General features: G+C 40.4%; 1 protein-coding gene across 1 annotated transcript; it reads right to left on the bottom strand.

Annotated features, from left to right (window-relative positions):
- Positions 1-1,076: 1,076 nt before the first annotated feature.
- Positions 1,077-5,564, bottom strand: LOC124028467 (fibroblast growth factor 8b-like; the record flags this gene model as incomplete). The annotated part of the gene is made up of 4 exons (XM_046340515.1): positions 1,077-1,890; positions 2,263-2,369; positions 4,667-4,856; positions 5,528-5,564. Coding segments are annotated over 4 exons (628 nt in total), but the record flags the coding sequence as incomplete, so codon positions are not given.
- Between the last annotated feature and the right edge of the window lie 8,370 nt (positions 5,565-13,934).

Below are 13,934 nucleotides of genomic sequence, written 5' to 3'. Positions count from 1 at the left end.
TGATTCTGTTGTGCAGCCAGGCCGACCGGGTCTTCTTCCCCGTCATCTGATTCTGTTGTGCAGCCAGGCCGACCGGGTCTTCTTCCCCGTCATCTGATTCTGTTGTGCTGCCAGGCCGACCGGGTCTTCTTCCCTGTCATCTGATTCTGTTGTGCTGCCAGGCCGACCGGGTCTTCTTCCCTGTCATCTGATTCTGTTGTGCTGCCAGGCCGACCGGGTCTTCTTCCCTGTCATCTGATTCTGTTGTGCTGCCAGGCCAGGTCTTCTTCCCTGTCATCTGATTCGGGTCTTCTTCCCTGTCATCTGATTCTGTTGTGCTGCCAGGCCGACCGGGTCTTCTTCCCTGTCATCTGATTCTGTTGTGCTGCCAGGCCGACCGGGTCTTCTTCCCTGTCATCTGATTCTGTTGTGCTGCCAGGCCGACCGGGTCTTCTTCCCCCTGTCATTTGGACTCTGCAGGTCATGCTCAGTTGCTCCTGGGAGAGAGAGGAGGGTTTCTTTCTGCCTCGTCCTTTCATTCCCGAAGGCCTCTTCCCAGCCATTCCCCTCTTTCAGCCGGTGCCACATTTTACCACACTGAGCCCCGGTGCTCTTTCGCTTTTTCCCTCCCTCCCTCCCTCCCTCCCTCCCTCCCTCCCTCCCTCCCTCCCTCCCTCCCTCCCTCCTGTGAGACTAGCTTCTTTTTGATAACTGACCCCTCCTCGTGTTATTATTCGAACCCACTATTGTATAACATGTCCTTTTATATGAGGGCCACAAAGGGCCCATTTGACCACAGGGTTACGGTGTGTGATCGTGAGAAATGCAACTACATGGTGGTAACCTTTGTCTCGAAACAAAATTGTGGGCTGACCTCGTCTGCTTTTAATGCATAGCCCCAACTATTCAGGCCCAAGTCTCACTTGCTGAGCACATTGAATTGCAGTAGCCTGTCACAGATATCGCCCCTTAGTTATCTGGGTCTCCAGTTTTTCAGGCAACATTAGAACCTTTGGGACCCCAAAGTGACCCAGCTAGAAAAATAGTTAGAAACGGCGCATTGACTCAAAATTCTTTTCGTGATTTTAATATACACTCTACAATAAATATTTCCATCATTTAAAAGTATTTTTACAAATCTCCCAATTTAAAATATATTCATATATGTAGAAAACAGACTAACGAAAATGAACGCAAATGGCCTCCTAAATGCAAAATAAAGTGTTTTACGTGTATTCACTGTTAATTAGTTGATGCAAGCACATGATGATCCAAAGCTAGCTGCCATGTAATGTGTATTCATTATCTCTCTCATAACACCCTCTCTTTATAGCTGTGTAGGGTTATCACTAAGCCCAAGATGTCCTTTCTTTCATTCAAATCTCATCGAGTGCTTGAGCACTAAAATCGTCCTCTGGTTATAAAAACTCTTTCCTGCAAATAAACCTCGGTCTGATGTAGCAGATTAGATAGTCTACTCATTGTTTTAGACACAATCCAGTACAAAACACAACAAAAAGGAGTCCTTGCAAGGAGCAGAAATGTGGTAGTGGTATTTTAGTTTGGTGTGTTCCCCTCCCTCCCTATGCTTCCTCTTCTTCTTCGTCTGTTCTTTCCTCAGTGGGCCCCTGAGCTGTGGTGATGGGTATGTTTAGTCCTCCGGGGGTGGAAGGGGACCACGGGGAGGGGGAGGACATCAAAGGGCTGGGCGTCACCCAGGAGGTGGCCCTTGGGCTGGCGTTTCATGAAGTGGGCCTCCCTCTGGTGTTGCTTGGTCCTGGAGGCCTTGCGGGGCCTTCCTTTACGCGTGAAGGCCATGTACCAGCCCTCATATTTAGCGTTCTGGAGAGCAGTGTAGTTGTTCTCCAGAACGATCTCTGTGAAGATGCAGTCTTTACCACGACCCTTCCGCTGTTAGAGAGAGGGGTGTGGGGGTGTGTGTGGGGGGGGGGGGGTGAGAGACCGAATGACAGAATGAGTTAAGGGGTCAGTCTCTGAGGATATTAAAATATTGTTTTGACAGGTAAATTTCCTATCAATCCTTCAAGTTTCTTCCCAAATCATGTCCAACTCCCTACAAGGGCTTTTCTGGTCATAACTCAGGTGAAGAGCCTTACACAGGATAGACATAACTTTTCTCTGAAACTTTGTACTCATGGTCACAGTCAAAATGATGACAGAACTTATTGAACTCAACCGACCTCCAGGGCTCACATGAAAAGAGATGTACATTTCAATGTGACTTCCCTAAATAAAGGATTAATAAATAAATTGAATGTTTACCTTGCCAATCAATTTCCCCGTCTTGTTCATGCAGATGTAGTAGCCCGTCTTTGCCCCTTTTATCCGAATACGACTACCAAACGTGTCCGTCTCCACCACAAGTTTGGCTAGAAAAACATAAAACACATCATATCTTTATTCAGCTCAGATACAATGCACAATAATTCTCAAGCTTATGAGGTTATTCTATTTTGAATAAAACCCTTGTGAAAAATAATCAAATAGCGGTATCATTTGAGACTGAGTTGAACTTGAAGACTGTGAGACTATGCCGGCCCAGTAGTATTGACGTGATGACATCAGAAAGGGTGTGAAGTTATTGCAATGACTGGTTCCGGATGACTACATTTAACCTCGATCTAATAACCTTAAGTTATGTATTATATTATGATGACTTTAGCAGAGTTGTACTCCTCGTTATCATGGCATCAACCTTGCATGCAGTGGGGAGACAAGTATTGTATATGGCAAAACATTCAAACATAAATCAAATTCGAAAACATTGGCTAAACACACTCAAGTCTTTTAGAATAGCAGCAAGTGGCTTTGACTTCGCACTGAGCCATTGTCATTGAACGGCTATAAAATGCCGCGCTACGTTCCACTTAGATGATGGGGAGGAAGGAGGAACGAGGGAGTGAGAGAACATAGCGGTCAGCGACACAGCCACAAAAGCACCGAGCAGTGGTCAGATTTGGGCCTGCTACAAGAGTGACACCCACTTAGGACATGCACGCTCGAGCCAAGGCGATGTGTGTGTGTGTGTGTGTGTGTGTGTGTGTGTGTGTGTGTGTGTGTGTGTGTGTGTGTGTGTGTGTGTGTGTGTGTGTGTGTGTGTGTGTGTGTGTGTGTGTGTGTGTGTGTGTGTGTTTGAGGGAGAGGGAGGGAGAGGGAGGGAGAGGGAGAACAGAGAGATAAAAGATGGGATAAAATGAAGATGCTGACTTCACCGCTCTTTATAAACCGAGTCATACATTGAGTTGTAAAGCAATGAACATTCCTCATTAAAGTACAATCCAAAAAGCAGGCGGCAGGCATAGGGAGAAATAGATTGTTGTGGTGGAAAGATGGCTAGACAGACCCCCAAAAAATACTTTGGTGACAGGAATTTGCTCCCTTTAAAATGTCAGACAATTTTTTCCATGTGGGGAGAAACAATTCCCAACCTTGCATAGATTTCATCAAAACAGCTGTATATTGTACACTTTGTCCATAGGCTAAACTCTAAGAAAATAAATTCTAAAAGGGTTCTTTATCTGTCCCCATAGGATAACCCCTTTTGATCCCAGGTAGAACCATTTTGGGTTCCATCTAGAAACCTCTGTAGAAAGGGTTCTACATGGAACCCAAAAAGGATTCAATCTGCAACCAAAAGGGTTCTTCAAAGGGTTCTCCTATGGGGACAGCCGAATAACCTTTTAAGGGTCCAGATAGCACCTTTTTTTCAAATAGTGCACAGGAGGCCTATGAATACGTCTAAACCACCACTGTTGAGAAATACAACGTGTTAAAACGTCATGTGGATGAAACAGTGCAACAAAGTTGCCCTGAGAAATGTTGTGCTAATTATTCCACTTGGCAGAAATGCAGTTTACCCAAACCCGTCCAAAGACAATGCATTGTGTCTAAGGGCCATTCAGCACCACTCTGGATAAGTGAGTTAAAACAATTCTGTTTTATCAATTACATTTATCACATTGTTGTCATTCTCGTGGCTAATGTCAATCAGTCACTGATATGTTAAACCACTAAATCGCATGTAAAAATGTCGTACTTTTTTTTGGTATGTTTAACTTAAGCAGATATGAATGAATGTATGTTTTGTTCAAAGGATGGACTTGAGAGAGCTACTGTATATTTATATCATTTAAATATTTCGCTATTTGAATATTCATTGACATGTGTCCATCAAAGACCAATGGGGGACAGAATTAAATAAAAACACATTCGCCTAAAATAACTTTGGATAAAAAAAATAGGGCCACTCAAGGTTATGAAAATTGCAAGTCATATTTCTTTCTTTCAACCGCTTCTGAGCGGCTAAACTACTCAGTAAATGTTAAGAAGGTAGAAAGTAAGACGAGTTCTGATGTGTTTACCAGATATTCTGAGTGGGTTTCTCCCAGAATCCCAGTCCAGAACAATACTATATAATCCATTTCGAATGCATTTTCTATTTCCCGCCGCCTACTCAAAACCTAAACTTCTTCATGCTAAATAGAACTGTTTGCTTTTAAATGGTAACATTTTCATAATATGTTCTTCTCCAATAGCCCTACATGACTTGTAAATTGACGTGTCCATAAATAGATTTAAGTAATTTTAAAATCTGGAATAGGCCTGTTAAATCCTATAATTATTTCGAAGATGCCTAGGCCTACTTGGTGATTTATTCGTTTCTTACCGTGCACAGCTCCGTCGTCGCCCATGGCATTCACTTTCTTATTACCCAGAACCTGGACATGTTTACCGCTGGTCCGGCTGTAGAGCTGGTAGGTCCGAATCAACCGGCGGCTCATCCGGTCAGACAACCGGCACTGCTCGTTCACATGGTGCTTGAAATTAGGAGGTGGGGAGTGGGACTGCACTGTGTTCTATCAAACAAGAAAAACACGCAATAAAAAGCATGACTAAAAACATTGAAGTATAAAAATAAAAACACCAATGAGAGCATAGCCGAACTGATAATTAATGCGAATTGATGTTCAGTCTAAATGAATGAGAAGCAGATCAAGTTATTTTCCAACTAAAACATATTTATATATATGCTTTTCACATGGAGTTAGGCTATAGGCATTTCAAAGGAATTGCGGGCACATGGTTTTTAGAACCGTGAGTGTTTGGGGAGATGCACGCAGCGAGTCCGCTGTCCTCACTCGAGATGACATGCCTATGATAGGTTGTTTTACCACGAATGATCTTTCACCCCATCTCCCTTAGCTATATCCCTTAACGATTATTTTTCAATTCAGCCATACGCCATCCCCATATGTTTTAACAGTTACCTTTTAGGCTCGCGGTTACGTCTTTTCAAGATGTTTGACTTGTTGCCAACTGCTTAGGCCTCGTAATAAAATGTTTTCATGGTTATTACACATTTACTGCAGATATGCAAACGAATTGGATTAATATCAATAAGAATAAAAACGCTTGTAAATGGGTATAATTAGTTGCATTGATGGACTGAAATCTTTTTAAGGGGCTATGAAATGTTATTGTATGCCCATTGCTCTGCAAACGCCATAAAATCCATGCAAGTTCGTACCTGTGTGTAAAAACACAGCGCTAAGAACTGAAGTAACCTGAAACATAAAAAGAAAAAATAATCATATTTATGTTTGATATACATTTCCAAATATGTCAAGTAACTGTATAGGCCTATATAGACAATTCCTTAAATATGAACAGTTCAGTAGTATAATAACTCACAGGTAGCCTAATCTCGATGTTCTAAGCCCTCATATTGAAATAAGTCAAATATTTCTTCATGAATTCCACTATTCCAATTCACATGAGTTCTCTGAAATAACAGTCCTTCCCAGCGGCAATTTCAGCTTGGATTTGATCTCCTTCTGTTACAGCTTATAAAATGATAGCCCGACGATGGAGATCCAGAAACAACTGAAGGTTCGGTCCAATGTTCCAGGTAGGATTCACATTCACTCATTGACAGTATTCACAATAAAACGTTCCGGGACGATTTAAAGACGTTCAGGGGGCCATCCAGAATTACAAGTCCAGGGATAGAGATCGCACTGTGATCAAGCGACCACCGTTATTCCACCAGTCGGTCAATTCCCTCTCGTGTCAATCATCCCTCCTCTGCAGAATCCAAGGTCTTCTTTGATGTTGCTTAGTAGAGATAATGTATATCCCGGTTGCTTTCGTGGAATTGCAATACATCCGTATGCACTGGTGGGATGGAATTATTACGCGCATGGAGATTAGCCTATGTGTATGCATATTTTACGCGCGACAGTGAGGAGATGCATGTCCATTCAATAACTTAAAAACAATTGAATCTTGAATAGATATGAATAAACAATGGTAGCGAAATGTATAGGTCTATGTATTTACAGCCACTGGTGATGTTTGCCTCTCAAAGAAACGCTGTTAGATGGTCGGTATAGCGGGGCTCCAATGTCAACCTCCACACGTGTGTTTCTTGTGGTCCCGTTTACTTCAGAATAGAGCGGCTCCTGCCTCGACATTTAAATACTTTCACTTGCGAGAAAGGCAATATCCTTGCAGAGTGCAGGCGGAGCCTTTGGTGGGAGATAGTAACAGGCTGAGGAGGACTGAAAGTGGCATGTATTGATTGACACCTGACCATGTTGAGGTATTTCACAAATATGAGCCACATTAATTGACTTAGCTTTGTGCCTTATTAGGCTACTTCCAGTGTTGGGATTGTTTCACAAGTTATCAAACATTAATGTTTCAGCTCAATTCTTGATCATATAATAATATATTAATAATATATGCCATTTAGCAGACGCTTTATCCAAAGCGACTTACAGTCATGTGTGCATACAAAACATGAACAATCACGAACAAACCTATTCATTGTTATTTGTCAACAATTCAATCAACTAATTAATGTCCAATAAACCATGAATAAAGGTTAAATACAAATATGAATATAATGTAGATATTGTCCCTACTGCATCACACAACAGAATAGCAAGGAAACAAAGCCTCTGTTCCCTGGAATCTACTTAAGAAAATATACAGCTACATGAACCTCTTCCCCTACTGCAGGTTAGTGGTTGTTTCATACTGCAGGTTAGTGGTTGTTTCATACTGGAGGTTGGAGGTTGTTTCTTACTGGAGGTTAGAGGTTGTTTCATACTGGAGATTAGAGGTTGTTTCATACTGCAGGTTAGTGGTTGTTTCATACTGGAGTTTAGAGGTTGTTTCATACTGCAGGTTAGAGGTTGTTTCATGGAGGTTGGAGGTTGGAGGTTGGAGGTTTCATACTGCAGGTTAGGTTGTTTCATACTGGAGGTTGGAGGTTGTTTCATACTGGAGGTTGGAGGTTGTTTCATACTGGAGGTTAGAGGTTGTTTCATACTGGAGGTTAGAGGTTGTTTCATACTGGAGGTTGGAGGTTGTTTCATACTGCAGGTTAGTGGTTGTTTCATACTGGAGGTTGGAGGTTGTTTCATACTGGAGGTTAGAGGTTGTTTCATACTGCAGGTTAGAGGTTGTTTCATACTGGAGGTTAGAGGTTGTTTCATACTGGAGGTTAGAGGTTGTTTCATACTGGAGGTTGGAGGTTGTTTCATACTGCAGGTTAGTGGTTGTTTCATACTGGAGGTTGGAGGTTGTTTCATACTGGAGGTTAGATGTTGTTTCATACTGGAGGTTAGAGGTTGTTTCATACTGGAGGTTGGAGGTTGTTTCATACTGCAGGTTAGTGGTTGTTTCATACTGGAGGTTGGAGGTTGTTTCATACTGGAGGTTAGAGGTTGTTTCATACTGCAGGTTAGAGGTTGTTTCATACTGCAGGTTAGAGGTTGTTTCATACTGGAGGTTAGAGGTTGTTTCATACTGGAGGTTGGAGGTTGTTTCATACTGCAGGTTAGTGGTTGTTTCATACTGCAGGTTAGTGGTTGTTTCATACTGGAGGTTGGAGGTTGTTTCATACTGGAGGTTAGAGGTTGTTTCATACTGCAGGTTAGTGGTTGTTTCATACTGCAGGTTAGTGGTTGTTTCATACTGCAGGTTAGTGGTTGTTTCATACTGGAGGTTAGAGGTTGTTTCATACTGGAGGTTAGTGGTTGTTTCATACTGCAGGTTAGTGGTTGTTTCATACTGGAGGTTGGAGGTTGTTTCATACTGGAGGTTAGAGGTTGTTTCATACTGCAGGTTAGTGGTTGTTTCTTATTTCAGGTTAGAGGTTGTTTCTTATTTCAGGTTAGAGGTTGTTTCTTATTTCAGGTTAGAGGTTGTTTCTTATTTCAGGTTAGAGGTTGTTTCATACTGCAGGTCAGTGGTTGTTTCATACTGGAGGTTAGAGGTTGTTTCATACTGGAGGTTAGTGGTTGTTTCATGCTGCAGGTTAGTGGTTGTTTCTTATTTCAGGTTAGTGGTTGTTTCATGCTGCAGGTTAGTGGTTGTTTCATACTGGAGGTTAGAGGTTGTTTCATACTGCAGGTTAGTGGTTGTTTCATACTGGAGGTTAGAGGTTGTTTCATACTGGAGGTTAGTGGTTGTTTCATACTGCAGGTTAGTGGTTGTTTCTTATTTCAGGTTAGTGGTTGTTTCATGCTGCAGGTTAGTGGTTGTTTCATACTGGAGGTTAGTGGCTGTTTCATGCTGCAGGTTAGTGGTTGTTTCATACTGGAGTTTAGTGGCTGTTTCTTATTTCAGGTTAGAGGTTGTTTCATACTGCAGGTTAGTGGTTGTTTCTTATTTCAGCTTAGAGGTTGTTTCTTATTTCAGGTTAGAGGTTGTTTCTTATTTCAGGTTAGAGGTTGTTTCTTATTTCAGGTTAGTGGTTGTTTCTTATTTCAGGTTAGAGGTTGTTTCTTATTTCAGGTTAGTGGTTGTTTCTTATTTCAGGTTAGTGGTTGTTTCTTATTTCAGGTTAGTGGTTGTTTCTTATTTCAGGTTAGAGGTTGTTTCTTATTTCAGGTTAGAGGTTGTTTCTTATTTCAGGTTAGAGGTTGTTTCTTATTTCAGGTTAGTGGTTGTTTCTTATTTCAGGTTAGTGGTTGTTTCTTATTTCAGGTTAGTGGTTGTTTCTTATTTCAGGTTAGAGGTTGTTTCTTATTTCAGGTTAGTGGTTGTTTCTGATTTCAGGTTAGTGGTTGTTTCTTATTTCAGGTTAGAGGTTGTTTCTTATTTCAGGTTAGTGGTTGTTTCTTATTTCAGGTTAGTGGTTGTTTCTTATTTCAGGTTAGAGGTTGTTTCTTATTTCAGGTTAGAGGTTGTTTCTTATTTCAGGTTAGTGGTTGTTTCTTATTTCAGGTTAGTGGTTGTTTCTTATTTCAGGTTAGTGGTTGTTTCTTATTTCAGGTTAGTGGTTGTTTCTTATTTCAGGTTAGTGGTTGTTTCTTATTTCAGGTTAGTGGTTGTTTCTTATTTCAGGTTAGAGGTTGTTTCTTATTTCAGGTTAGAGGTTGTTTCATACTGCAGGTTAGTGGTTGTTTCTTATTTGAGGTTAGTGGTTGTTTCTTAGTTGAGGTTAGTGGTTGTTTCTTATTTCAGGTTAGTGGTTGTTTCTTATTTCAGGTTAGAGGTTGTTTCTTATTTCAGGTTAGAGGTTGTTTCATACTGCAGGTTAGTGGTTGTTTCTTATTTCAGGTTAGTGGTTGTTTCTTATTTCAGGTTAGTGGTTGTTTCATATTTCAGGTTAGTGGTTGTTTCTTATTTCAGGTTAGAGGTTGTTTCTTATTTCAGGTTAGTGGTTGTTTCTTATTTCAAGTTAGTGGTTGTTTCTTATTTCAGGTTAGTGGTTGTTTCTTATTTCAGGTTAGTGGTTGTTTCTTATTTCAGGTTAGTGGTTGTTTCTTATTTCAGGTTAGTGGTTGTTTCTTATTTCAGGTTAGTGGTTGTTTCTTATTTCAGGTTAGTGTTTGTTTCTAATTTCAGGTTAGTGGTTGTTTCTTATTTCAGGTTAGTGGTTGTTTCTTATTTCAGGTTAGTGGTTGTTTCTTATTTCAGGTTAGTGGTTGTTTCATACTGGAGGTTAGTGGTTGTTTCTTATTTCAGGTTAGTGGTTGTTTCATGCTGCAGGTTAGTGGTTGTTTCATACTGGAGGTTAGTGGCTGTTTCATGCTGCAGGTTAGTGGTTGTTTCATACTGGAGGTTAGTGGCTGTTTCTTATTTCAGGTTAGTGGTTGTTTCTTATTGCAGGTTAGTGGTTGTTTCTTATTTCAGGTTAGTGGTTGTTTCTTATTTCAGGTTAGTGGTTGTTTCTTATTTCAGGTTAGAGGTTGTTTCTTATTTCAGGTTAGTGGTTGTTTCTTATTTCAGGTTAGTGGTTGTTTCATACTGGAGGTTAGTGGCTGTTTCTTATTTCAGGTTAGTGGTTGTTTCATACTGGAGGTTAGTGGCTGTTTCTTATTTCAGGTTAGTGGTTGTTTCTTATTTCAGGTTAGTGTTTGTTTCTTATTTCAGGTTAGTGGTTGTTTCATACTGGAGGTTAGTGGCTGTTTCTTATTTCAGGTTAGTGGTTGTTTCATACTGGAGGTTAGTGGCTGTTTCTTATTTCAGGTTAGTGGTTGTTTCATCCTGCAGGTTAGTGGCTGTTTCTTATTTCAGGTTAGTGGTTGTTTCTTATTTCAGGTTAGAGGTTGTTTCATACTGGAGGTTAGTGGTTGTTTCTTATTTCAGGTTAGTGGTTGTTTCTTATTTCAGGTTAGTGGCTGTTTCTTATTTCAGGTTAGTGGTTGTTTCTTATTTCAGGTTAGTGGTTGTTTCATACTGCAGGTTAGTGGCTGTTTCTTATTTCAGGTTAGTGGTTGTTTCTTATTTCAGGTTAGTGGTTGTTTCTTATTTCAGGTTAGTGGTTGTTTCTTATTTCAGGTTAGTGGTTGTTTCTTATTTCAGGTTAGTGGTTGTTTCTTATTTCAGGTTAGAGGTTGTTTCTTATTTCAGGTTAGTGGTTGTTTCATACTGCAGGTTAGTGGTTGTTTCTTATTTCAGGTCAGTGGTTGTTTCTTATTTCAGGTTAGTGGTTGTTTCTTATTTCAGGTTAGTGGTTGTTTCTTATTTCAGGTTAGTGGTTGTTTCTTATTTCAGGTTAGTGGTTGTTTCTTATTTCAGGTTAGAGGTTGTTTCTTATTTCAGGTTAGTGGTTGTTTCATACTGCAGGTTAGTGGTTGTTTCTTATTTCAGGTTAGTGGTTGTTTCTTATTTCAGGTTAGTGGTTGTTTCTTATTTCAGGTTAGTGGTTGTTTCTTATTTCAGGTTAGAGGTTGTTTCTTATTTCAGGTTAGAGGTTGTTTCTTATTTCAGGTTAGTGGTTGTTTCATACTGCAGGTTAGTGGTTGTTTCTTATTTCAGGTTAGTGGTTGTTTCTTATTTCAGGTTAGTGGTTGTTTCTTATTTCAGGTTAGTGGTTGTTTCTTATTTCAGGTTAGAGGTTGTTTCTTATTTCAGGTTAGTGGTTGTTTCATACTGCAGGTTAGTGGTTGTTTCTTATTTCAGGTTAGTGGTTGTTTCTTATTTCAGGTTAGTGCTTGTTTCTTATTTCAGGTTAGAGGTTGTTTCATACTGCAGGTTAGTGGTTGTTTCATACTGCAGGTTAGAGGTTGTTTCATACTGCAGGTTAGTGGTTGTTTCATACTGGAGTTTAGTGGTTGTTTTATACTGGAGGTTAGAGGTTGTTTCTTATTTCAGGTTAGTGGTTTTCATACTGCAGGTTAGTGGTTGTTTTATACTGGAGGTTAGTGGTTGTTTTATAGTGGAGGTTAGTGGTTGTTTCATACTGTAGGTTAGAGGTTGTTTCATACTGGAGGTCAGTGGTTGTTCCATACTGCAGGTTAGAGGTTGTTTCATAATGGAGGTCAGTGGTTGTTTCTTATTTCAGGTTAGAGGTTGTTTCTTACTGGAGGTCAGTGGTTGTTTCATACTGCAGGTTAGAGGTTGTTTCATAATGGAGGTCAGTGGTTGTTTCTTATTTCAGGTTAGAGGTTGTTTCTTACTGGAGGTTAGTGGTTGTTTTATACTGGAGGTTAGTGGTTGTTTTTATACTGGAGGTTAGTGGTTGTTTCATACTGTAGGTTAGAGGTTGTTTCATACTGGAGGTCAGTGGTTGTTCCATACTGCAGGTTAGAGGTTGTTTCATAATGGAGGTCAGTGGTTGTTTCTTATTTCAGGTTAGAGGTTGTTTCTTACTGGAGGTCAGTGGTTGTTTCTTATTTCAGGTTAGTGGTTGTTTCATACTGCAGGTTAGTGGTTGTTTTATACTGGAGGTTAGTGGTTGTTTTATACTGGAGGTTAGTGGTTGTTTCATACTGTAGGTTAGAGATTGTTTCATACTGGAGGTCAGTGGTTGTTCCATACTGCAGGTTAGAGGTTGTTTCATAATGGAGATCAATGGTTGTTTCTTATTTCAGGTTAGAGGTTGTTTCTTACTGGAGGTCAGTGGTTGTTTCATACTGCAGGTTAGAATTGTTTCATAATGGAGGTCAGTGGTTGTTTCTTATTTCAGGTTAGAGGTTGTTTCTTACTGGAGGTTAGTGGTTGTTTTATACTGGAGGTTAGTGGTTGTTTATACTGGAGGTTAGTGGTTGTTTCATACTGTAGGTTAGAGGTTGTTTCATACTGGAGGTCAGTGGTTGTTCCATACTGCAGGTTAGAGGTTGTTTCATAATGGAGGTCAGTGGTTGTTTCTTATTTCAGGTTAGAGGTTGTTTCTTACTGGAGGTCAGTGGTTGTTTCATAATGGAGGTCAGTGGTTGTTTCATAATGGAGGTCAGTGGTTGTTTCTTATTTCAGGTTAGAGGTAGTTTCTTACTGGAGGTCAGTGGTTGTTTCATAATGGAGGTCAGTGGTTGTTTCATAATGGAGATCAGTGGTTGTTTCTTATTTCAGGTTAGAGGTTGTTTCTTACTGGAGGTCAGTGGTTGTTTCATAATGGAGGTCAGTGGTTGTTTCTTATTTCAGGTTAGAGGTTGTTTCTTACTGGAGGTTAGTGGTTGTTTTATACTGGAGGTTAGTGGTTGTTTTATACTGGAGGTTAGTGGTTGTTTCATACTGTAGGTTAGAGGTTGTTTCATACTGGAGGTCAGTGGTTGTTCCATACTGCAGGTTAGAGGTTGTTTCATAATGGAGGTCAGTGGTTGTTTCTTATTTCAGGTTAGAGGTTGTTTCTTACTGGAGGTCAGTGGTTGTTTCTTATTTCAGGTTAGTGGTTGTTTCATACTGCAGGTTAGTGGTTGTTTTTATACTGGAGGTGAGTGGTTGTTTATACTGGAGGTTAGTGGTTGTTTCATACTGTAGGTTAGAGGTTGTTTCATACTGGAGGTCAGTGGTTGTTCCATACTGCAGGTTGAGGTTGTTTCATAATGGAGGTTAGTGGTTGTTTCTTATTTCAGGTTGAGGTTGTTTCTTACTGGAGGTTAGTGGTTGTTTTATACTGGAGGTTAGTGGTTGTTTTTATACTGGAGGTTAGTGGTTGTTTCATACTGTAGGTTAGAGGTTGTTTCATACTGGAGGTCAGTGGTTGTTCCATATGCAGGTTAGAGGTTGTTTCATAATGGAGGTCAGTGGTTGTTTCTTATTTCCAGGTTAGAGGTTGTTTCTTACTGGAGGTCAGTGGTTGTTTCATAATGGAGGTCAGTGGTTGTTTCATAATGGAGGTCAGTGGTTGTTTCTTATTTCAGGTTAGAGGTTGTTTCTTACTGGAGGTCAGTGGTTGTTTCATAATGGAGGTCAGTGGTTGTTTCATAATGGAGGTCAGTGGTTGTTTCTTATTTCAGGTTAGAGGTTGTTTCTTAATGGAGGTCAGTGGTTGTTTCATAATGGAGGTCAGTGGTTGTTTCATAATGGAGTCAGTGGTTGTTTCTTATTTCAGGTTAGAGGTTGTTTCTTACTGGAGGTCAGTGGTTGTTTCATAATGGAGGTCAGTGGTTGTTTCATAATGGAATGGAGGTCCAGTGGTTGTTTCATAATGGAGGTCAGTGGTTGTTTCATAATGGAGGTCAGTGGTTGTTTCA

The sequence above is a fragment of the Oncorhynchus gorbuscha genome, unplaced genomic scaffold, assembly GCF_021184085.1.
Source record: "Oncorhynchus gorbuscha isolate QuinsamMale2020 ecotype Even-year unplaced genomic scaffold, OgorEven_v1.0 Un_scaffold_4235, whole genome shotgun sequence".
Lineage (NCBI taxonomy): Eukaryota > Metazoa > Chordata > Actinopteri > Salmoniformes > Salmonidae > Oncorhynchus > Oncorhynchus gorbuscha.
The sequence above is the reverse complement of the archived record's forward strand: the minus strand, read 5'-3'. Positions and strand labels throughout refer to the sequence as shown.